Source organism: Frieseomelitta varia, unplaced genomic scaffold (assembly GCF_011392965.1).
Source record: "Frieseomelitta varia isolate USP_RPSP 00005682 unplaced genomic scaffold, Fvar_1.2 scaffold_130, whole genome shotgun sequence".
In the NCBI taxonomy this organism is placed as follows: domain Eukaryota; kingdom Metazoa; phylum Arthropoda; class Insecta; order Hymenoptera; family Apidae; genus Frieseomelitta; species Frieseomelitta varia.
Genome location: NW_025108973.1, coordinates 449,445 through 476,108, shown reverse-complemented (window position 1 = coordinate 476,108; position 26,664 = coordinate 449,445). Strand labels below are relative to the sequence as shown.

Genomic DNA, 26,664 nt, shown 5'->3' with positions numbered 1-26,664 from the left:
AAAACAGACTATATTTGAAGTAATAGTTTTAAATTTGAAGTAATATTTTTAGCTTATACTTGTGTTATTTAAAAGTGATAAAATGTTGCAACAGTTTATACATAATATTTTATTAAATATAATTTAATATGAGTAATATGTAAAGTTAAATATTCGTTATACATATAAGATAATCTTTAATGTTTAAAAGAATAGATGAAAAATATTAAATTGAATATATTTACCTGAAAATTGCGTACATGACCTAAGGGACAATTGTCGCTGCATAAACTTCGAGGAATATGCATTTCTCCAGGTCCTGCTGTCCATCTTGTCATGTTAATATTAAGATCCAGTCTATGAATAAAAGTTGTGAAATAGACATATAACTAATAATAGAAAAATAATATTTATTTTCATATATTTATTACTGAATGAAATTCTATCTGATAATTTATATGAAAGACTCAAAATTTCGTGTTGACTCTTTAAAAATATTAAAAACGATTATTTTCTTTTATTATAAAAATTTCTGCATTTCTGCTATCCAATGTGTATTTTCAACTTTTTATAAGAAATATATATCAATAATTGCATTACTTGTTATAAAATTTATAGTTGCTATATTTGATGACGTGTGAAAAAGTGAGAAAATTTTTATAATGATAATGCTTCACTTACTCCTCTTTCCATGAGCCGATAAGCACATAATCAAAACGGCCATCTTCTTTCTTTTGATACTGATAGATATTGTAAAATCCATACGCATCACCGTCAGATTTAAATTTAATTTCAGTACCCTGACGACCTAAATGTTATTTCAACAAAGTACGAATTAATTACAAGGAAGAGAACAGTAATTAAATAATTTTCAATGATTATTGTTTTAATTAAACTAATCGACGTAATATTTTTTTATATTCATTGTTGAATTAATAAATAATTAAATTATGATCATTTTCATAAAGTATCGGATTTTTATAAAAAAATATATCCCTTTATGAAAAGTAAAAATTGTAAAGAAGCTTCAATATTTCTTCTCACTTTTTTCTGAAGTAATGATTCATCCGATTCGAGTACTGTTCTTTGCTCATTTTCATTTAATCACTCGGGCCATTTTATCGGGCCTGATAATTAGGAGAAACGATATAATCGGTATCACAAAGTCTTTTTCAATCGATTTAACAGAACGCTCCATTTTATATGTTCTAATAAGACTGAAGATAAAAGAACAGTAAACAAATTGATCTATAAAATATTTTCAAATGTAAATTGAGTAATCAATAATTCTACAATCTTGGTCAATTTTAAATTGATTTTAAATTGAGACTTTCACAATCGTAATTAATCGTAAAAATACTGTTAATTAAAGATTTTAGAGAAGATCGTAAAGGCAGTAGATACTTACCGATGAAACTAACATTCCGAATGTGCTGAAGAAGTTGCTGACCGTCTGGTGCTGGACGAAGGTCTTCGCACAAATGATGACTAGTATTGGCAATGTTCATGCATTCTTCGTTTATCAAGTTATGAACACCGTATGCCATCGCATAAACTGCATCAACTAAAACCAATTACACATAATATTATAGTATTTCTCGAACTTACAAAAGATTTCAAGTTAAAATTTTGTTAATTTAATTTTCAGATTGATTTAACTAAGTTCTGAAAATCATAGAGCAGAGGTATCTCTTACCGACAAATGGCACCAATCCTTCTTGCTCGTAATCAATCAATTCCTCCTCGCCGGTACAGGCTGTTGTGGCAACTGATGAATTTGTACCGAAACTGCATTTATGATGCTGGGACCAAAATTCTCGGAACCATACATTCCGACAATTCACTATTTTCCCGGGCAAGTTTTTATGCGGCACATTATCCTCAGTTTGGCCGTCGCATTCGTTGTCCATTCTTGGTCGAAGATTTAAATAATACTCGTCGAAATCTAAAGATAATACTTGTTTTAAAGCACCAAATGCAATATGTTCCTTTTTTATTTAGAATTCTCGATTTCTTCTAGAAAGCGTGTTTTATCAATTTTCTGAAAATTCTTACGTTTGGTAAAGGGTAAACTTGATATGTTGTGCAGCTAATTGAAACCCAGTTCTACGTCACGTGGACCTACTGTTAGACTTCTAATATCGAAGTTCATCGAGGAAAAGTGAAGCTTTCAGTGCGCATGTCTAACAAAGCAAAATAGGAGAAAAGAAAGAAGGCGGATGCACCGACCTTCCATGCCACCAACTCGCATAAGTAATTAATATCTTCGGTTAGGATACTTTTCTTTGATTCAGCTCATTAACCTAATTCGTTACTATCGCGGATATTTGAAGGTACACATTTTGTCTTGCGGATCCGTTCGCAATTCGTTTCTTCTAATCATGTATCTATTTTTCTTCTATCTTTCTATTCGTTTCTGCTTAGAGTAGACGAAGAATTTAACACAAGTTGAAGTTTCTTGTAATCACATGATCATAATTTTTGTGCTCCATTTACCTCTATCTCCTCACAGTACGTGAACAGTATTTTCTCGTTTATTTTCTCAATGTAACTCTCGTATAAAATTCGTAAGAGCTTTAAAAACACGCGTTGAAAGGGCGAGTGAAATCAAAACGAGTATTTTTGGCGAAGGGATTATAATCAGCTTACCCTCGAGGGATGTTCTAAAAGGCAAGATTGTGATTGCACTTTCCGCCGCGAATTCTTGTTCTCTCACTGGATATACCTTAGCACCCCATGAATCACTGCCTATCCACATGAAATGGCCTGTACGATTGGCTCTAACAGTTGCCTGTAGAAGTTTCCTGCGAATAATCAATTGATTTCCTTTCGAATGAGGAACGAGAGAGAATTGTTATTCAACGTGAGAGAGAATTGGCAATATATAATTTTGTTTGAATTGATATCTCGCTTTACCCTCATTTCTAACTACTCATCAAGTCTAAACATTAAATTTGTACATTCATTATAATAATACAAATTGCATCAAGAATAGATAAATGATGCAGTTCACAAACTTTCGCGCATTGTCAAACAATGTTAAAAGTTTGAAATAATATAAATGAGGGAAGCAACGCGAATTGTGAGAAAATAGTTCAAATGCTGGTAGACGACAAACTCTGTAAATTGTTGTATACGCGTGTTGCTCTAACAGCATTGAGTGAACTCTCGACACATTTAATAAAAGACACGGTTGACGTTAGACCAGCTAATAGAAGTGAAGAGAAGTGATTAATGACCTGCTTGGAAATGGCGTGCAAAAACAGTCGAGTTGGAGGGAAAGGAGAGTAAAAAGCTGCTAGATTTTTACCTTATGTTATCTTCATCGACGAATAATACCACACCTCTGGCATTGTGTTTCGAGCTGAGTCGTTCGACAATTTTATCGAAATCTTCGGTTTTCGAGTTCCTCAGGATCTTCTCGCTCACTGCCACGCAGACACCGTATTCCGTCGACAATGAGATAAAACTGGCAATGCCCTGTTAAGACAAACAACAGATAATTGACCAACAGACAATTGAATCGCAATGATTTTCATTCAGCTGTCATTGCGTTTAAAGATATTTTTACAAAAGGGGTCTTTTCATTGTTAGCCGCAAGTGCTGTTAAAGCAGTTAGATTTATGGCGAGAACTTTCGACAAGTCCATTGTTGAGAATGCATTAATTAAAACTTTTATAATCGGCCATAAAAGCCGGACATTAGAGATTATGAGAGTGAAGGGTCGTAGATCAAGGAATTAGAGATAACAGGGTGAGCAATAAAAAAAAATTTACACTCAGGAACAATAAAATTCTTTACAATTCTTTACAGAGCTATTAGTTTGTCACGTTGTATACAATGGATGATACCAAATGGGGAAAATTAATGCACAGTTTGTAGAATATTAAGTTAAACGAATGTTATCTTGATTAATAAACTGGGGATTTTCATTAAAACACAGATGATATGAAGAAGATGTATGCGCACATCTCAAGTATAATATTTAAACGGTTAAGCAAATTTCTTTTAAGCTCAATTCGCATAAATATCCATAACCTACTGATTCATGTGGGAGAGACTCGCAGAAGCTAAAGTTAAATGTATATAAAAATGATTCTTTACATAAAATGCAAGTAGTTTTAACCTGATGAGAGCTATAAGCGTTTATAAATGCACGGTACATAGAGCAGACTATTCCAGGCCATTATCCTAGAGGAAATGCAAGTGAGGATAAGAATAATTAGAGAGAAAGAAAGAGAGAAAAAGAAAGAAAAAATGGAATTGTTGATACGCGTGAAGAATGTATATATATATATATATATATATATAATTACCTTCTCTCCGTAATCACCTTCAACTGCAACCGTAGACACGTATTTCCAACCGAGTTGATGAATGATTTCCACCATGGCTTGAGCTTGAAAATTATCTGGTGGCACCACTCTGCTAAAATATTCGAAGCGACTTTTATCCGACAGTTCTGTGCTCGTCGATGCGTAGCTTATTTGCGGTATCTGCAATCGATGTAATAATCTCTCTTTACATATCCCCTTGAAGTTTCTTTTTTTAATTTCCAGGAGGGAACAGGGATATTTAAAATAGTAATGGAATTCGTTCCTTTCCACGCAGAAGACGCAAGCAAGGCGCTCCGATTGTGAGTTTAAAAGAGTGAATTTTCCACGTGAATTACAAAATTGAAATTTATGAGTACAAAAAAAGAAAAAGAAAACTGTCTGAAACAAGCTCCAACATATTTTACATTTTGCGTACGCATTTTCATCGCGTTGCAAATGATAAAAAAATGATGGGAAGTGTGAAACGAATAGTTTCTAACTTCTTCCGTATAAGTGCTTCAAAAGCGATTAATTAACTTACTGAGTTCGCGTCAGCACCCGAAACGGACGGACAAGAAACAAAGCCGCAAATGACGCGCTGCATTTAAACGATCTAGTCCGACAAACACAACAGTTAATTAAATTAACACTTGGCAAATTGCGATGCAGAAGTTAACGTGCGTTTAATAGTTGCCCAATAGTTTTGCCTGGCAGTTTTATATTACAGTTACTTCGGCAACAATTTCAATATCACGCCGTAGATACGCTTGCAATTAGAACAAACAAATTTCGTCGGGAAACGATTCAACAGCCAGCACGAACTTGAGGATCCATTCTTGGGGAATCTGCATTGAAAAAATTTTCTCACGCAGCTTTGAAGCTCGAAATCTTTTGACATGTATGACTTTATGTAATGTAAATGCGTTCGAAGCCATGCAGTGAGAGATACGCGATGCATATAAATGGAGGCGGATGGGTTGAATAGTATTAAAATGAACGGGGAAATGCAAAACAGGCCTCACTGATTTGTTCGAACATCTCTTTCCTCTGTGAGTCTAAATACGTGCTTGAATATCCGAGCGTATTTTTACATGTAATCGTATAACTCCGATCAATTGAAGCCTCGTGTATCGAATATTTAAATTTTTCATGTTTCAGGACAAAAGATCAAAGTGCCAAGCGATGGGAAATCTGTCTACTATTTTAATGGACAATGGCAACAAAAGTATTCCTTATATTCCAATAGATAATAATATTCTTTTATTAGATTTTACATGTTATTTTCATAGTATCCGTAACACCTTGGACAGTAAAAATATAATAAAAATATCTGCAAGTATATTTTTCCTTTCAATTATTACTTGTATACCAGAATAATTTAAAAAAGAAATTTACTGGTTATTGCCTGCAACAACGCACTAATGTATTTACTTTTAATTGTATTTACTATCAATGTTTATTCATTTGTTTTTAATATTTGTAAATTTTTAATATCAATTACTGTATATTAGAATAATAATCGAACAAGTTGAAACATTTAACAATCTAATAAATCTAACAAAAGAATTTGTTGCCAAGTAGAAAGAGAAACATATTACAAGTGATACGAAATCTAATTTTAATCAATTAATTAACATGTAAATGTTACAATAAATACAGTGACATGTACATGTCGTTTCAGTTTCAGTGAATTTTTAATTTCAGTGAAAACGGCTTTCAAATACAATACCTTGAACAATCGGAGAATATTGGCTACCATAATGGAGACTACGCTGAAGGAAGCTCCTATAACGCCGGTGACAGGTTTATGGGGCACATATATCGGTGGTTTGTCATTTTCGCATTTGTATTCCGATATATCCTGCAAATATGAATAAAAGAAAAATCACGTCGCGTTTGTATCGTATCTATTCTACTTGTCAATCAGATTTGCTTTATATAGTCGCCTTGAATTGAAACCGACACTGCAGAAACAGCGTATCTTAAGTGGAAACCATTCAACGAACAACTCGTACCGAGATAGTTTATTGTATCCAGTATGGTATAATAGAATTAGTACAATTTTGTCATTTGTTTGCTAATTGTTAACTTTTATTTTTTTCAGTATTAGAGTTCAGTCTATTTTATTTAAAAAATATACTTCATTTAACTGAAAATTACTGAAATAAAAATGCAATCTTCGTGTCATGGTTGGACCAGTTCTTGAAAAAGCATGTATTTTATATTTTCTCATATAATGATCGATTTTTAATCTTATAGAAAAGCATGAGAGAAGTGTCCGTAGCACAACTGAAAAATAATTATAAAGAAGATGCAGTCAAATTGCAAGTATGAAGTAAAATTTCTTCGCGTACATTTTGCTACGGGAAGTCAAATGTTGAAAACACATTACACGCGTAAACAATTTAACAAAATCTTAATTTTCATAATGTGAATTTAATATTTAAACACTGATTACCAACAATCATCGTTGGGACAGAAAATATGACGCCCAGATAATTTATAGCTTATTTCGAAGGCAGAGTTATTGAACGATACAGCATTCAGTTGAACGATTCTGTTTATTGGTTTGTTTATCGACGATCACCATTCAACATGAAATTATTATCCTGCATTCGGAATAGCGATTGATCCTTTATTGGTCACTATCAGTTTACGGGTGAAGTTTATCTAATTCGAGAGATATTTATTCATCTGACAATACTTATTATAGAGTGTAAATCATTATTAAAAGTAATTAACTGAAGGCACGTTATAAATTTTGCAAGTAGCAAATTTGACTTGTTCTATAAAACTCCTGCCGATATTAAAGATAAAATCCAAGTGATTTATTATAGCTAATGATTCGACAATAAATCAGTTCGAGTTAACAGCAAGTGTTAAATTAATGTGAAACATTCGTTAAACTTAACAAACTGAATTATTACTTTTTTATTTTTGTTATTCGGAATAATTATATCAATGTGATTCATATTTTGAAATAAAAATGCAGCAGATAATAAAAATTATTTAAAGTCGTACAATATCGTTATAATTATTTCATCATCAATATTTCTCGTTAGTTACGAGTCTGATCGATATTACGACCTGTACTACTTGCAGCGTATAACGCCATTACATGTAATATGCAACACCATTACAATTATAATTTCCAAAAATACAGCACTGCAATAGAATCACAATTTTTAATATAAAGATAATATAGATAAGATGGATTCAAGTCGGTCGGTGAAAGGTTGGCTACGAGTCTGGCCAATGCTAGACCTATACTACTTATACGTAGTACTAGCGTCCGTCATGCTTGAAACGGACGGGAGATGACAGAGTATCGATTCTAAATTTTCTACTTCGCGTCAGATACCAAAGAAATAGTGGTCTCTCCAAAGGCCATATCTGCATCAGATATATTATCCTTTATATTATCTATCTGCATCTACATGGGTGTAACAGATCTTCTAAATTATTTTCGCTTGGCTAACAGTTAACTAAATGACATCGCGTAATGATGTTTCTTCTGTGTTCTCTTAGAAAGTAAATTAAAGACGCGGTCTTCGTTCTAAAGTTTCGCCGCGAGGTTAAGTAAGTTCGTAAATTACTCGCATCATTCGTAGGTCTTAGAAAAGTTGTTATATTTGCTTATATTAAAATGAAGTTTAATTTGGTACCGAACGATATTTAACTAAAGTTCATAATCACTAATAGGAGAAGAGAGTTCAACTTAAAGTTTACAATCTATATATACTCGTTCGTGATCGACATTAATAATCGCTTAGGCAATGTTGATTCTTTAGGATAGATATTGTCATCTTGATCAGTAGTTGGAGGGAAATTAATAGCGGACAGTTTGTTTCCTTCGTTCCCCGTTGTCATTACCCGGTATCTTATTAAAATCCATTAGATTGCAAGGGGCAATTTGTCACGGTAATTTTCAATGATATTTATTGGTTAATTGATATCGTTTTCAAACGCGATGCATCACGTGGAATTTATTACAGAGAGAGGATTTCGAAAGTTGAGCGGAGTGAAATTGATAAATCTGCTCTATTAATTCTTGGTGTTAGAGATGGGTAAAGATTAATCTACTGCCTTGAAGGCATACTCAAGCTTGATAAGATAATCTCGGAAAATACGTGATTTTACATAATTTCGAACGTGCAATTTACATTATTTTACATATCTCTTTCACCAACTCTAATTTTTTCTTTTTTCCTTCTTCATTGTTTCTATTTACGAAGGAATTACTCGCATTCGAGTTTAATTTGAAATAAACGAATCAAGAGAAAAACGAAAAACAAACGTTGTAACACGTTGAATTACCGTGGATATTAAAATGTTCACATTCTTTTAAAACAATTTCCCAGAATTGGAAACGGTCTCCTATGGCAAATTCCACAAAGGAATGTTCAACGTTCTCCATCGAAGAAGAATTTCACTTATATAACTATGGCTTCGACGAGTAGTCCAGCGATAAAGCTGTGCGTAAAATGATTTCTCAGAGAGAGCTGAAAGCGCACGCAATCGTGCACGAACAAGATTTATAAGGGCCGTTATGATTATTCACAACAGAGAGAAAGGTAAAACGAAGAAATATTTCAATATAACTATTTCTTAATAAAAGTAGCAGCGATAAGTAAAAAATTGAAAAACAAAAATACAATCCTTATATTATCTAGAAAATCTACTTTTTTTTCAGACAATTCACACACAAAGTGAAAAGCTCAAAAGTCTTGGGATACGTTTTATTTTTATTGTTTAGTCGTAGATAACAGAAGTTCAAAATTGCTAACAATAGAATTGTTAATGTATCAACACTTTGGAAAAATGAAAAAAATGTTTCACGAACTTGTTTCACAAATTTGTAAAGTTTCGAGCTCGTCCTATAATTTTTGGACTATCTTCGCGTACCACGTTTTATCAATTGTTTTAGAAATATTCCACAAATGTATAAAAAAATCCTGTTCTAATATTAAAATATGAAAATATACGACGTATCGACTTACTTGATTCATGTAAGATCTAACGAACTCCATACTTTGGTCAAGTGCGTAAGTGTCGCTGCTGCAGGAGTCGAGGATAAGTGCGCCTAACGTGGTGTTTGGCAGTAACTCTCTGTCCGAGTTTATTTCGTCGAGGGCGTACAACATAGCTTCCAAACGTTGCATTCCCTTTTCTTCTTTCACTGCGCCGCATGGCGATTGACCGATGGAGCTTGACACCTATGAATAAAAATATGACTATGAATAAAATCCATGGGCAATGTGATAGACTCGTAACGGTCCTCTAGAGAGGAATCTGACAAAAGTTCGCTCAATTGTGCTACTTGTATCCTAGACGTAATTTACAAGTCGCAGATCGCGCATACTTCGTGAAAAAAAGAGGTTAAAAAGGATCTACATTCCGGCGAGAATATTCTGTCACGCGGTTGTAAGTAATTCCGTTTCTAAGTTTAGAATTTTCGTGAATCACTGACAGGCTACATTTTCACGCAATGTTGAAAAATTCTCTTTCGGATGACGGATATTTGAATATTCTCTTTAATGCTTCCCGCAAAAAGTATTCCAATTTTTATTCGAGGGATATTTATTCGAGAGATATTGCAAATAGTACAAACACACGTGATCGTTATTAAATTACAACTTTTTATTTGTTCAGCGAAAAAATCGTGTATTTCTCTCTTTTCATTTCCGTTTATGAGTGATAACTGAAAAAGAAAAAAAAAAAAATAAAAGAACTCCAATATCTCTGGTTTTCATGTTTTATAATTTATCAATTACACGTTTATTTCTCACGAGCCACGCCAACTTGATAATACTCTTTAAAATATCAGGGTTTATTGATCCTACATTTTAATTCAGATTCTGTAAAATCGGGATTTCACGCTCGCAACCATCATAATTCTTTTCATTGAAAAGTTTCGTTGTAATTCTATATTTCATGTGTAGGATAATTGCTCTGTTGCGAAACAAATGGATCCTAAAGGCTCGTTCTTTTTTCTTTTTTGTTTTTTTTTGTCAGTGGACTTTTCCCTCTGTTTGTGTTAACGTGGCTTTTATAAATTGCAGATTGTCTACGATAACCGACGACAAACAGCCAGGTACTAACATAAATCCACTTCGATGTAAATCCAACGGTTGCAATAATTTGACGACGAATTTAAGCTTTCGGCTACCTTTACGTTTCTTCTTGTTGTTCGAATGAAATTGAAATTTTTCCGGCTTGATATTTAAACAAGAAATTTGCTATTGTTTCTATTTACGAGTTGCACAGGGAGGAAGAAGAGAGAGAGAGAGAGAGATCGTAAGGTGATATTTTCGAAAATAAAGCTGCGCTTTCTGGCGAAAAATATTTCTGAAAAATTCAAAGGTGCGGAAATTTACAGAATGCGCCCGTCACGAGGAAATATGTAGAATATACCGACTACCCGAAGTGAAATATTCGTTGTAATATTCAGCAGAAGTATTCGTTGCGAAATATTTAGGCGAAGGAAATTTCTATTTAAATTCTGTTTTTTTTTTTTTTTTGGTTACTATGATACTTTCGGCTTTTCTCGATTTTTATCTTTTCGTTGAACTATGACGTTAATTAACAGCCAGATGAAATTCTTGAAATTCTTTTTTTTTCACACTCACGGTCCTCCGTTCATCTCTGTTCTTTATCTCTAAAACCATTCAACTCGCCACGCTGCTGTAAATAAATTTATACAAAGCCGCGCGGTTCGTGTAAAAAATAAATTTGTTAAAATTATTTTCCGCGAAATTTTCCTCCTTTATCCGTATTTCCGCTCTTTAAAATTGTTTTTAGAACCGTTCCTCTCGCTTCTTGCGAATCACTGTACTTTCTTAGTAATCATTGCCAGCCCGATACCTCCGCAAACAAATTTCCATCCCCACGGATAAAAATACAGGATTCAAGTTACAATTATGCACGAGAGATTAAACAATCTTTTGCCACTTCTTTGCACTCGTATCAGCGCAATCCTACCTCACCGTAATTCTCTGTGGGCGTGATCTTAGACGGTCTTCTGTAGTTTCATTTCTTTTCGGATGATTTACCATCTTCGGCCAACTCTCTGCGGAGATATTAAAATCTGACGCGATTCTCGCCAGCGTGTCTTTTTTTCCCATCCGTCTATTAAATATGCATCGTTACTATCGATTTTCATCGATAGTCTTTTCTCTTTCTCTCTCTCTCTCTCTCTCTCTTTCTTTTTTTTAAACACGAGCATACAAATTTGGAAATAAAGTAAATATTCGTGGAATTTTTATTGCACGATCTCCGACGAGGTGGAAATGACAGAAATAAAACAGTAAAATTACTCGACAGAGAGCTCTCGCTTTCGGTATCGTTCAACAATCGGTGTTCATCGACTGTGACTATTGAATTAACTCGGCCGTGTATCTATGTTGCACGGAATGTCCCAAATTTTGGAAACTCTATACTCGACTCTCTATATATACATAAACGAGAATGAAATATTGTACAAGCAGAGCTCGTACGAAACAGTCGTAGCAAAAACATCAGTTGCAGCAAAAATAATGAAATATAAATTGAATAATTACAACGTAAAGAATAAAATAAATTTCGAAGCGAACCGACTTTATTCCAAAGATGATAAAGTTCGATCTACGATTGGTAACCAACCTATCGTAGTGTTCAATGCATCTGTAAACGATTGATTAAGAAATATATACTCATCTCTTTCAATTTTACACGATTAATCCTTCATGCGTGGAAAATGAAAACTAAAAAAAAAAAGCAAGTTCGTATATATGAAACAAATATTAATATCTGTGGATTGATTGAAGTTAAAATGAATTTTATAGAAAGATCAGTCCAATATTTTATCACTCCTCGAAATAAAATATTCCGGAGTAAAATATTTACAGGCAGCGTAGTGACCGTGCTCTGTATTATCGTATTTTTATTACAAATTTTGCAACGAGGTTGCAAAATGATCTGTATTTATGCAACATTCTCCTGCTACTTGGAACACCCAGAGGAAGTTTGTTTTTCAGAGGAAACTTGGAACACTGTTTCTCGAATATTTTTCCTCCTTTCATTTTCTTTTTGCTTCCATATATTCAAATGAACGCAGACATCTTCAAGATACATTGGACCGCGTTGCCACTGTTACAACGGGAGAATCTAAATTAGCATTACTCCGAGATACACGTGGCTTAATTCCAGCTGTTAACGTGCATGCATGTACATCGTAAACAATTAGGCACAGCGTCCAAACGAGAATGTGCTTGACGAAAGTCCTGCGAACTGGGAAAGTTTCGTTAAACAGCGAAAGGAACAGTTTGGCAGCTTTTCCTCGTTAGCTCAGATAACACAGATTTGATTATCAGAGCTCATTTATGCTTACAAAGCGGCGAAATTGCCGTCACGTATTTTCTTCTTTCATTGTATCGTTGGAATAACTTCGCGGAAGCGTTAAATCTTAAAACGCAAAACGAAGCGACAATAAAAGGGCGGAGAACAAGACGAGGAGGATAAGTATTTAATTGCTCGGTCTCGATTTGTATTTAATCGGCTATATTTTATTAGAATTTAGAATCGACCTATGTCGATTTCAAGTTTTAATATGATAATTCGAAATAAATATCTACCTTCACCTTTGTTATACTATTATTAATCGTTATACTTTGATCTCACTACTGAATAATTTTTGCTAAATTTCTTGGTGGATATTAAGAAAAGATATTCAAATGGGATATAAAATTTTTATTATACGTATATCTGTAGGATAAGAGGATATAAAATTTTAACGAGGATATAACATTTTTGCTACATACGTGCGACGCTCTTCCAGGTAAATTCCATGAATACATTTCAAAAGTAATAAATGGCCTGAAAATCGGATTGAAGGGCAAAATTGTTGAATAGTATTTTTAATATTTGTCACTGGTAAAAGAGACGCGCAAAGTGACAGCAAATATCCTAATAACAATCTGAGAACGAGCGTAACGTTACGAATATCGTCTTTATTGCCCGATGTTTGTTATCTCGAGATAAATTCCACATTTCTTGCACAAATGGATTCGTCCGTCAAAGAAAAGCCAACTTTAGAAAATCCAATCGTCTATCTGACCTATTTTTAGTAAGCGAAGAAAACTTAAATGCACGCCTGTCGTGATTTATGTAAGTACGTACACGTTTCTTTCTCTTCACATTGGGTCAGTTCGTGCGCATTTCTATACATCTATGAAAAACACGTGATCCGTGAAAATCATGTCACCAAGACGGAGGTGAAGAGCCTTAAGATGGCAAGGAATGCACACGGGTACGCGCGTTGAAGACTGAGACAAAGGTTAATTAATTATAATGACAATTACATTAAATTTCTAGATCAACTGGATCGAACGGGAAACACAAAAATAGAAAGAATCATTATTTAATTATTAATATTTCCAAGAATGTAATTTGGATTTAATTATTATTTACGTTAATAACACATTCCGTCGATGATCCAACGTGACTTTTCCCGTGTGTTATTTCAATTAAAATTACGTATCATTTAAAAGAAAGTCTCGATTACGTGACTGGTCAATTTGACAAAGAATTTATCAGAATCTGCGAGCCTTAATATTTTCTTCGTGAGATTTCTAATGTTCCTAATATCGAAAAGACAAAAGATACATTCTGCAACGTTTACTTGCTTATTGAATAAAGAGAGCCTAAGTTACTAATACTACGAGGTAATATCGTATTAACGTCAAACGGAAATCGTATAAAATGGAACAACCGATACCATTTCGTGACTCGGTGCATTCACATAAATATTAAGTTAGGAAAGAAAAATGCATTTTACGTTCAACTCCCTCTGGAACTTCTGCGAAACACGCCAGCTCCACTCTATCGATACGTTAGGGGTGAAAAAAGGAACAGAGTCCAATATTTCCGGTTACATAAAAGAACCACGCTGAATAAAACGCTCCATCGATCAGTATTACATTTCCAGTAGGACATCATCTTGTCTCATTAATTCAAACTTATTTTTCAATTGCAGACTAACTGATGTAACTTTTGCTTCAATACGTGATGCAAACAAACACTCTGACTCCTATTGATGTTCGGACCATGAACAACTGTTATAATTGCAATGACACAGTAACAAATTTGGACTAATTTTACAGCTCCTATTTTTGAAATACATCGTTCGTTTTATTCTAAAATGTTTTTATTTGTTACGTAGCACAAACACATCTTGGAATAAAATGAACGGTGTGTTTTGAAAGCAGAGGCTTCAAGCTTTAAAGCTTTTAATTTCTTTTTACAAAATTAGAACTGTAATCAATATTCAGCGTTCGAGTACTAACGGAAGTCGCTTGTTAATTGCAAAACTTCCATCGAGATATTGTCGATTTTTTAAATTATCATTCGTGAAGAAAATTACTCGGATTAATCTTGGGACATAACATAATAGCACTGAAACGGCAAAAGTATCAATATTTCATTCGTGACATTCTGATTCACAGAAATAGTAAAATTTTAATAAACAAAATAAGGCAACACGGTGGAAGAAATTTTAAATTAAAGGCATTAAATTATTGCAAAGAGTATTAATTGACAATGACTCGAGTGGCGAAGAGGAATTTTTTTTCAACTCTAGTCGAGTCGTTTGATTTCGTAAAATTTCCGCTTTGATTCTCGGCGTGTCGCTTGTTAGTGTGAAAGCGTCTTCGCGGGAAATTAAGTTACAAAGGTGAAAGTCGAGGCTTCCTCCTTCGAAACGTATCCAGGCGAATTATTGTATGATTCTTCTTCGCCAAGTAGTAACAGTTCGGCAACTTCTCCCTCGAAAATCTGTCGAGTGTCACGATTTCAGATAAAATAAATTCGGAGAACGTCGTCCCACTATTGCCCTGTATCTCTATTGTTGGTATTGAAAAGTCCAGTTGATTACATCAAATATTTGATATAACAGAAACAGCGAAACGCAGGCGATATCTAAATTTATCCGAGACTATTTTTTCAGGATGTTTTACGAGCCTTCTTCCAAAAAAATTCCTCGAGAAATAAATTCTCTTCAATAGTCTTTGTAAAACGTTCGAGTGCTCAATGTTTCATCGTTGGAAGAGTTTTGTAAAGCTTGGAATAAATGAAGTAGTGAATGGAGCGAATGGTATTAAATATTTTAGATAAATAACGTTCGGTGTTTTTTATTTGTCTTTCATCGATGCACGATTCGCAACGTGTTAGAAAGAGCGAAGTCCGTGAAAGAATAATAACTAATTCCGAATGTTTCTCTTTCCGACTGCGAGCAATATTTATTTGGAAATATTTCAATATATTTTATAAAAAGATTTATAACAAATAATTCGCTTTCAAGAGATGACGTCTGTAATATCCACTATTATGAAATCAATGTAGCAATTTTTGTGAATTGTATAATATAATTTTAAATTATATGATAGTTTACGAATAATAAAGTTTGTAAACTAAATACAACGATATACAAATTTCCGCTACAATATATGTATGTACATTAATTATCAAGAAATAAACCTTATGGTTGAAAATGATGTGAATAAAAATGATTAAATAAAAGTGATTGCTTGCACTTCAACAAGCGAGTTTAAACATTCCACGGACTAGTTTTCTGATTTGAATAACATTCAGTGTCAGATATTTTGCGCTTGAAAGAAGTTAAAAAATTTGTGTCGCGAAATACATATTCGGATCACGTTCCGGGGAGAAACGTATTTAAACGACGAAAAACGTTTCGCTCTGGAGTCTAGTTTTATGAAAACATTAATGTCTCGTCTGTGTAATAGAATTTTTCCAACTTCCTTTTCAATAATATTGTACAATGTTTTCTTTTTAATGAAACGTTTCAACATATATGTTTCTCTCTTGTTTAAAAAATCCTCAATTTTTCTTCACAGAGATAACTGATTTCGATATTTAATAACACGATAATGCGCGAGAGCTTACGTATACAAACAAATATGATAATAAAACAAAATGCATTGGTAAATTCAAGCATTAATATCAATATCATATAAATTGAACTCTATGACTGAGTAAATGGATCGAAATAGAATTTACTTTGATATTAATTTAAAAAAATAATAACATAATTCAACATTGAAATTCAAATCACAATAGTGTTTCACTTACTGCCGGAAATTCGCAACACTTTATCACTGTTTAATATTAAATCTGTCAGTCCAAATTAATCCGAATTTTACTCGTGAAACGCGAAGTTGAGAATTTATTTTTGCAACAATCGTGCTACTGAGAGTAGCTTAATAATTTTATATCGTGTTGCATTATATTTAAAATATAACGTATTAATAAAAAAATTAAAAATTGATCAATGACCGAGAGAAAAATAATTAATTAATCGGAAAGAAACACTACGAACTCGCGACTCGTGGAATTTTAAACCAACGACACTGGCTCGATTACGCAGGTCTAAAACGAAGCGTCGTTTTTTTTCTTCTGAAATTTTATTTTATTTTTGAGTTTCACGTTTCAGAAGTGAGACTGTTACGTAATTTCCGAAGTTAGCGCAAGTTGGTTAAGTGGCTTAATTCCTTTCCGTCGAACTTCGTAATCAAATTTCGGCGACACAATGAAAGTTGCCACTGCTATAGAATTTTGCTTTCGTACGTCGTCAATTTAAGACGATTCGTTCTACGCACAGTGAACAATCGAAATGTACCTGCTCGTGCATTGGAAAGATCCCGCCAAGAATCACGTCACCGTTGATACGTATTAACTTGGAGCCATCCTCGTCACGTCCCTTTCGAATGTGGCACTCGCTCACGATCATAGAATACGATATCCATGTTAAAATTTTCCCCACGCTCATCTTGTTCAATATCTGAAACGTAAAAATTGAAGAATCATTTACTTTCGTTTCAACCTGGCTAACCCATAACGCATAAGCACGTTCGTACAAATTTTCGATCTTTGTACGTGTTTGAAAGTTTGACGAAACATCTTTTTCCTTTAACGTTTGTTACTTTAAATTAATACGCTAATTTAAATTAATTTAAATTATTACAATTATTATTGGGAATGCACGTAACATGCAAAAATATATAAAGTGTAATACTCAGGAGTGACACAAGTTTTTATTCAGTAATTTTTATAAAGATACAAAAATACTCGCAGTTCAATTATCAGCGCACGTTTAAATAAAATTATCGATTTTAGGCTATTTCACGTTACTATTCTCCCTCTTGTTTCACAAGAGTAGTTTTACATATTTTTAACATTCTTGTTACGACGTCTCTAATTATTTTGTAATAGCTTCTCTGTACTTGCTTCTCTATTCAGTTCAGTGGTATGATATATTTCAAGTATCCTTTACAAGTGTTTCGAATTATACTTGGTCTCGTTATTTTGTTCTAGATAACGTAGCATTATGGTATCCATGTTCTTTTCAAATATTTATCCATGGTGTTACTTATACGTGTCGCTTGAAAGGAAAATTATTTTCAACTACGCTGAACTTTCGATGTTTCAATTGTAGAACAAATTTCTACATTTATTGTTATATTTTGTTTCAGAACTCGGCAATGTAACGCGTTGTTTGCGCGATTTGAAATAACACGTGCGTTCTCGTTGTGTACCTCGGTTTCTGCTGATGATTAATTTCGTACAAGCCAATTTAAAACGTGTCCCGATTTCATCGCGGTAGAAATTTACGACCGCGCGAAATTCGAGATAATTGCAATCTACGAAACGAACAGTGTCTTTTGGTTCTTTCAATTTTATCTGATTTAGAAATTAAAATGCTACACAAGCGTAAAATAGTTTAGATACTAGAACCGGCAGTTTGTTATTTTTTTGAAATTTTCTGATATGTTTCTGGAAACTTCAATTATTTTATTAGAAATTATTACGTGACGCATCTATTGCGTAGATGTTTATTTAAACGTAACACACTGTACAAGTATAAAATAGCTTAATAGTGAAATTATCAGTTTATAATTTTCTACACGGACAAATGATGTAATTTTTAGAGATTTCCTCCATTGTATTAGAGATTTTTTTCTACTCTTTGTATTTTAAATGCTGCAAACCTGTATCTTAGTATTTGATAACTTTAATGTTAATAATTTTCAACATTTCGTGGAATTATGTTTCACGTTTACTATACTTAAATAGCTGTTATATGTAATATATATATATATATATATACGCATTGATTTTTTTATTTTCATATATACATTGAGAGTTATAAGACTCATTTTCTAGACTGTAATCTACATTTTCGAATTCTTAGTGGTACTGTTTCTACCAGTTGAAACTAAATGAGAATGTCGAGACCCCAGGTGTTCGTACGTTTACTAGACGTGTTAATTATATCGATCTTCCGGGTTTGCATTACTTTGATCGTCACAAGTTTGGAACTCGCGCTTGTTTGTTAAATACATAGTAATAAGCAGACCGCGGGTATGCAAATTTTACGAAGAAGAAGATCGAACCTAAGTAAAAAATTATCTCACCTAATGAATATTACAACGAGTCGGATGTTTTACATATCTCTGTATAATTTTACATAAAAATTCCTAGCCTAATAATAACCGACTTCTGGACTTTGACGTTTGTTACGAAATTAATATCGTTCGTCCCAGTTTTTCTGCTCGTGTTTCAAACTTGCTTCTCAAATATTCCAATCGCATCGAAAAAGTTAGCTGCAACTTTTTTCAATTTATTTTAAAGTTAATTGCTCTAGACGAATGAAATTTTACGTAAAGATGATAACATTTATACTTTAATCTGCCTGTGTATACAAATACTTTACTCCAAAATTTTCTAAACAAAAGATACCTAATGAAAAAAGAAACAAGTGACTGTTGCATGGAACATTGACTAATCACAGATATAAACGTTAAGTAATCCCGAATCCTCGAAGAAAAACTCGATGGGATTTATTCAGAAGGGATTTATTCATTTTGCTGAGTTATTTCGTTCCGATTGAGTCACTCAGTGAAATTAGCAATATTCCCAAGGGACAGTCGGCATCCTCCAGAAGGACCCGGAAGTTCAACTTTGTTGACAGAAAGCAACATTCAGCTTCTCTCAAAACAGTCAGCTGGCCGAAAGTTACGTAAATCCCGAGTATTATATATTTTTCGGTGGCCGTACATACACGCGCACGTACTGTATTCACATTCAAGGTTATGAGTTGTTATTAAAGTTCGCCGCCCTTATGATCCTAACAAACGACTCCCGCGTAATTTCCGAGACCGTGATTGAGCACGGGAACACGTACAGCGAGTTAGGTGAACACCAGTTTAAGGGGTTTATATTTGTAACAAGCAACAGCGAGGCTGAAGGGAGATGCGAGTAATAATAATCTAAATATATCGCGGGAGTTGGAATTTCCGTGCTGATAACGAATGATTGAGAAGCAAGCCTCATATTTATGATAAAGCACCGGTTGCGAGTAAGGGGCAAGACGTAGAGAATGCGCGACGAGATTTAGCTATGCGTGGTAACAGATGGCTTAGCTGCAGGGTGGCAAGAATGTATTGTACGCTACGTGTATGAAATGTTTAAAAGCGCAGAATGATTGATAATGGAGTGGATGGTGTAGGAATAGAGAGAGAGAGCCGCTCGTGAAATGTCAGAGTGTTCGCTGGCGCTGAAATTAACCTATCGAGGATTGAGCGACGGTAAGAAAAACGTAAATAAATTATTGTACATTGTCGTTGCGTTTTTATTGGGAGTTGGTGATGAAAAATGGTATTGAAAAATGTAGAAATAATTCATAAAATTGTACTGGAGCCGGATGAACGAATAGTAACGAGTAAATGTATTGTACAAATCCGTAGAGTTTTACTTTACTCGTAATTATACCGTTAAAAAAATCTAAATTACAAGAAAGAATAAATCTAAATTGTTTTAATCTCGAAACATCAATTATTTCATTTTCACATTAAACTAGTTTTTTATTTTTCATCTCTGGCGTAATATTTTCCGCGGTGCGAAGATGAAAGGGAAAAAAAGAAAGAAACCGAAAAAAGGGGAAAAAGCAAAATGAAACAGTGTTTGGATGGTACGAAAAATTCGTTTGAAATGTTGTAGCAGAGTGTTAATGGATCAAGAGAGAGAGAGAGAGAGAGAGAGAGAGAGAGAGAGAGAGAGAGAGAGAGAGATGACTGTTCGAAAGAGACGAAAAAATCTGAAACAAATTTATTTATTTTATTATTTTATTAGAGTTTTTATTATTTTACTTTACATTAATAACCGATGGAAACCAGTCGTGGCGAAAGTTCACAATATCGAAGAAACACAGCGTGCCATTAGGTTTTCAATAAGGAAGGAACGATAAACGAACATTAAGAACTAATTAAGATCTCGTCGCCGCTTGCTCAATAGCCGTGTTATAAACCTCGCCGGTAGATTCAACGACCTCGGCACGTGGGTCACGACCAGCCCGACGTAGATGCTAAGGTACTGTTAATTACGCGAAACTCTCCATTATAAATTGCGAACTAACCGACAACCGACAATCTCATTCAGGATGGCACTGACAGGGGACGTTATCCGCAATCTTGACACACCCATTTTGATAAAACTTTGAGAATTTCTACTGGAAGTTAAATGTCAGTTTTTTCTTTTCACTCTTTGTTCCCACGCAAGCTCTACACTTTAGAGAATATTAGTCGAATCATTTAATATCAATCAAATTTTGTATTTTATTTTATTTTTTTTTCTTTTGTGGTTTTTAGTACACTGGCCGATACAGCTGATACGTTAATCGACACATTATTGTTGCATAATTGTGTCGTGAAACTTGACACTTGGAATTAGTAGAATTAAAAGTTGAAGAGTGAAATGTTTGGTAAAAGTTGGAGATTGATTTAAAAGTCGTTTCAACGCGAAATTTGCAATCGTCGACGAATCGTTGACGTTGGACATTTCTTTAATGTCACACGGTTTTCGTGATACGTGAAATGTCCGAAGGGCATTCGAGGTCACGCTTGGATAATGCCGGTTTAATAAAAGTTTGGAGATTATACATTATAGAATGTAAATTATTTTACAAAGTATTTTATTCGATATATCATGTAATTTTTCTTTCAACTATTTATGTCTGTGATCAAGTATAATTTAATACAAGTACTCACGTGGTACGAGTTATCAAAAGTCAGAATAAAACGTTTTATTGTTACTTCTATCAGTATCGAATATTTTTATTCTATGGAAAAAATTTGTTTCGCGAAGAAGATGTAACGTTTAATTAATTTTACTTAATGCAATATATTGATCGTTTAGTTAATTAGCAACTTATTAAAAAACAATTTTGCTTATGTTCTACATCGAGCGTGATTAACCTATATCATTTTAATTACATCAGTTTAATGTAATTCGTTATATATATAGACAATACTATTGTTAGAATATTATTGACAAATAAGCGCGCGTAAAAATGTACTCTTTGTGTAATTTTCAATAATATCCTTTATAGATTCAATTATTCAATAAATTGTCTACCTTTAAACATTCTTCCTATTGTGTTATTATTAAATAAGCATATCTAAATACATGTAAATGAATTTCCAAAGTAGTTCCTCTCTTAATAACGGCAATATTTCTGACAAATTCAATTAATAATAATCCGTAATAAATCTTTTAAATATTACTGATCACATATTATTACTGATCACACAGGTAAATTTTCTATGCAATCCTTTTTTCAATAGCAACAGCAAGACGCCTTCAAGATCCAGTTATTTAATATTATTCTTATCTCGATATATCCTTATATACGCAACCGAATGCGCACGAACAACCAGAGTAAATTAGAAATTTAACAGCAGACTATTAAACGATAATCTCTGTACGGCGTATGATTTATGAATTTGAATCAATAATTCTCGGTTCTCTGTTGCACAGGCACGTCGCATCACCACCAATTACACGCGACTTCGTTGTATAACGGCGTATAATGGTCTCAATTCGATCATTATGCCATTTTCCCCGCGCAACCAATATCCTTCGAGTCTGAAATTACTTATTTCTCGCCGCGTGGTGCGTCGAAAAAGAAAAAAAAAACAGAAAATAATTTGATAATTTTATGTCGTTTATCGTACAAAGTTGAAGTGAGCCGATCGAGCGCGATGATCGTTGCGTTTATCGAGGCGCGAGGCACTTTATGTCTGTTATGTATAGTCATTTCGAGATCTACGCACATGTTACTATGCAGCAGCAATTGATTAAGAGTATGCACGCTATTTTTCCTTTTTTTCTTTTGTCGAACGAAACGGACAATGGATAATCGATCGTGCAACGTGAAAATGGAATCAGTCGTAAATCACGTTAAAATTTTTCCATTGTGCATTTTCTGTGTGAAACGTGGACAATAGTAGAAATTGAAGGATTTTTTTTGAAAGAAGAGTCCGTAGCAGCATAGTAATTGTTGAATTTACTGAAATTTGGTGGATTTTTTTTGGAAACGAAAGTTTATAGAAGTATGATACGTTTTTTTACCATTATTGGGAGTATAGAATATTTACATATGTTTATTCGAGAATGATGCTATATTTAATATACGTGCATGATCTAAATTTTCGGTGCAATCCAAGTGAAAGAATTTTATTCCAGTTTTTCGTCGACTCGTAGGCAAATTGAGGGAATTTATGTACATATATTTGACAAGTTTTCAAATTTGATTTTCTGGACAATGAAGCCCCTAATACAATTCCGTTATTCATGATCGGGATTGATTTCGGACCATAGAACCTACCTACGACTACAATTGTATGGCGAAATTAGATCCACGAAATTATTGTCTCGATATGCGAAATAATTGCATTATTGTGAAATTCCTATCCTACTTTGTGAATGTAATTAAATGCAATTAACATTAGACTGCTAGTTTAATATATGTTAAAATGCAAAGAAAAAAGAAAAAAGCAAAATCTCCTTTGAACTTCTCTGAGTGATAGTTTGGTAAAACGAATGTTCGTTTTATTCTGATACGATAGTGAATTATTAAATCTTTCGACGCGTTCAAAGAGGTCGAGGATGTAAAGGAAATTTCAACAGGTGATTCTATTAAGAGACTGTCTGTCTCAGTTAAAAAAAAATTGAGCAAGCCAACTAAAATATCCTTCAGCGTCTGGAAAGCAAATCACGATTAATGAAAGAGTGCATATGGAGAAGAGTACGAAGAAATTTTATTAGAAAGAGTTCTAGATTGAATATTAGATCTAGTCGCTACGAAGAAATCCAAATGTCGAGAAAGCAGATCCTACGAAATTTTTCAGCATTAACGTTCTCTCTCGAGCATATAAGCCTGCTTACATAAATATCCATATAGTTATTCACGGCGAATTTTACAGGCTGCAAATGTTCGTACAATAGAAAAGTCCATGAGCGGAGAAACGTTCGCGCATTATGAACATTCACAAAAGAATTCGTCCGTGCTGTGAAAAGCACACGTACAGTTCTGTCGTAACACAGTCGTTAGTTTCAGTCGTAACACTTGAAACGTCGTTTCCTTCATTTAAAATACGAAACTCTTCTCACCGAATTATAATAAATCAATTAGATTTTCGTCAGATTTGTCGAACGATATAATATTTTCGTGAAATATCGTTACTTGGGATTTTGTGAGAACCTTGTAGGTTTGTTGCACTTTCCATTTTCAGGATAATGTTGTTGGAGAAACAATATAGAAAATGGACAACGAACAACAATTGCACGCGTTTTCAAGAATAAAAATTTGACACGCGAGAATAAGTGGTTCGAATTTTGCGTGTATTTGAAACTGCGTGATCGAAAAATTCCCAAGATTATTTAAAATAATATGTGGAACGAGAGTATCCACGGATCGATATTCAATTTACTGAATTGCAGGCAAGCGACATGTAATATTCTGTTTTTATAGTTTCGATAAAAATCGTTGTCTACTTGATATATTACCAATGCGATAATAATAACTTGCATGTTGAGAAAAAAATTTAACTGTTATATTAATTCGAGTAAAAGTAAAAAGTTCGTTCGAGAATTGCGTACCTCTTATAAAATGAAAATAAAAAGTTAGAAAATTATTCTTTCTAAAAGAAAATTAACTCAAATTTTTCGTCATTTTTGCAAACATTTTCTAAACTTCAGTCAATCGAGGAAACACAACTGAACACAAATGATTAATTCAATCATTCCTCTTTCCACGCTTTATTCGCCACGGATTTCAGTAGATTCTGACTTTATACAGACAGACACGTGACATATGCCTGGCACGAAGTTTTACACGTCGTTAACATTCCGATTATTCGGACGAGCTGGTAAAAAAACCGTCGATTATAACCGTAGAAGAAATATCGAACGAACGTGGTGTCGCGTGCCAAATACCAGCAAGTCTTACTAGTTGATCTTCCATTTAAAAACGGGGACCGTGGTTTCCGACAGCGATTGCGCGTAGGGACATTCGTATCGAAGAATTTCATCCAGATCGTGTTACGTGACGCGTGGACCGGGAAAAGGAATTTCGGTGTGAATGTTTATGCCGGATAACTGAGTTTCGAGTGTTCGCGATGTGTGAAAGGACCAAACGCTTGAAAGTAGAGTGTGAAAGAAAAGTGCACGTCTAGCCGAGCTTTTGAGTGGACGTGATGCTACCGTACGTACATATGTACATGGCGGTGTCCTGGGAATATATATCTGTGCAGTTTGCATCCGGATTGAGCGGAAAAGAGCGCAAAATAAAGAAGGGTAGAGCTGCGTTTAAAATTGGTGCGTTTAAAATACCGAGTGGCAGAAACGAGCCCGAAAATAACTGTTGAAAGACTGATACATTACGGCCCTGATTGTTAGGAGGGATCGATATTCCAAATATCTGTTATGAGGAACCGAAATTTCTGTTGATATTGGTTTCGATTTCGGTCCTTCGGTACATCGGACGTCGGACCACGTATCGATCCTCGGATTTTATTTTTAAGTCATTTTTTTTCGATCTTATACTGGCCCTCATGTCGGTTTTAGGTTCTGCTCGTCTGTATCTGTTGGTCGTAACTTTTCAAGACCATTTTCCATTTGTTTCTTTTTTTTTTTTTACTGTCACGCAATAATTTTAAAATTATTATAGACGATCGACGTGTGTCTGTTTCGTTCCATTATTGTTTAGAGTTTTCTTCTTCTTCAGAAAAATTTTCAGAAAATGGCAAGTCGAAGAATGTGTATGAACACTGCACGGCACATCCAATTGCGGTAACTGCTAAATCGTGTCTCTTTCCTCAATTAAAATATGAGTTATAATTTCGTCGTATCTTCTGAGAAAATATCACGCTACTTGACGATACGACTCGTCAACGGTGTCAACGTAATGATGGTCGTAATATCTTGGGATATAGTGAAAAAAGAAATTAACAAAAAAGTCACATACGAACTCGGTCCACTTACAAATGTCTGCCCACACACGGGCTCGTTCTACTTGCCAATGCTTGACCACGCGCGGACTCATTTTACTTAAAGATGTCCAGCCGCTGCGGACTCGTTCTACTTTTCACATTATATATTAATAATTCGTGACTAAGTTACATAATGAAAATTAGAATCGTTAACCGTGAGAAAAAGATTTTAAAAGATGAAACGGATTTAGGACCAGTATGGGACCGAAAAAATAAAAATATAGGTCCTATATATGAATTAATATCCGATGAGTCGTAATAGACACCGATATCGACAGAAATTTTGGTCCTTTATAATAGTTATTAAGAATATCGATCCTTTCTAACGTTTATTGTATCTTTTGTATTAATAAATTGCAATTCAATCGAATGATATTTGATATTCTTAAGTGGATATTTCATAATGACGAGATTAATATTCTCATCTTAATAGTGTTTTAATTATTTAACTTTTCTTTTTAAGAAAGAAGTTGACAAGGATTTCAATGATATTTACTGGTAGTCATATTTCAGTATCGTCTTTGCAAATTACTAATTCACTGTTTTCCATAACTTTCAAACGTTCCACGATAAACATTGTGTATCTTCATAATATTGAACGTACGTTGATATTTATCCGAGTAAAGTTGTTTGTGAATTAGATTATGTTTTGAGTGTATCTAGCGAAAATTATTATCCTTCATTTACCAACATTGAAATATTTACGTTCGTTGAAATTTAATGCCTGTACAAGAATAATAAAGAAGCATATTTATATACTGAACTATATATGTAGATACATATATATATATAAAACAGAAAATTGCGATAGAGTTACGAGTTAATTGAGAGCAGGTTTCATTGGATTACTCGGAAGATTGATGATAAAAATCGTCGTTCTTATGGTAACAATTCGTTAAAGCTCTATGATTAAACAGACTGTACGATTTGAATAGACCACGGTTTAATTAACGTGCCCAATGCACGAAAATTCGGTCAGGCCGCTA

At 33.8% G+C, this 26,664-nt stretch overlaps 1 protein-coding gene across 1 annotated transcript in view; it reads right to left on the bottom strand.

Moving 5' to 3' along the window:
• The window catches only part of LOC122528920 (metabotropic glutamate receptor 7-like), a 52,006-nt gene that overhangs the window by 4,560 nt on the left and 20,782 nt on the right, over positions 1–26,664 (bottom strand). The window contains exons 2-11 of the mRNA XM_043654564.1: positions 16,969–17,130; positions 9,296–9,511; positions 6,025–6,156; positions 4,296–4,475; positions 3,290–3,459; positions 2,629–2,783; positions 1,676–1,924; positions 1,388–1,543; positions 661–787; positions 225–336 (exon numbers count right to left, since the gene is read on the bottom strand). Coding sequence (XP_043510499.1) covers positions 225–336; positions 661–787; positions 1,388–1,543; positions 1,676–1,924; positions 2,629–2,783; positions 3,290–3,459; positions 4,296–4,475; positions 6,025–6,156; positions 9,296–9,511; positions 16,969–17,118 — 1,647 coding nt within the window. The 5' untranslated portion in view covers positions 17,119–17,130. The remainder of the gene's footprint in view (positions 1–224; positions 337–660; positions 788–1,387; positions 1,544–1,675; positions 1,925–2,628; positions 2,784–3,289; positions 3,460–4,295; positions 4,476–6,024; positions 6,157–9,295; positions 9,512–16,968; positions 17,131–26,664) is intronic.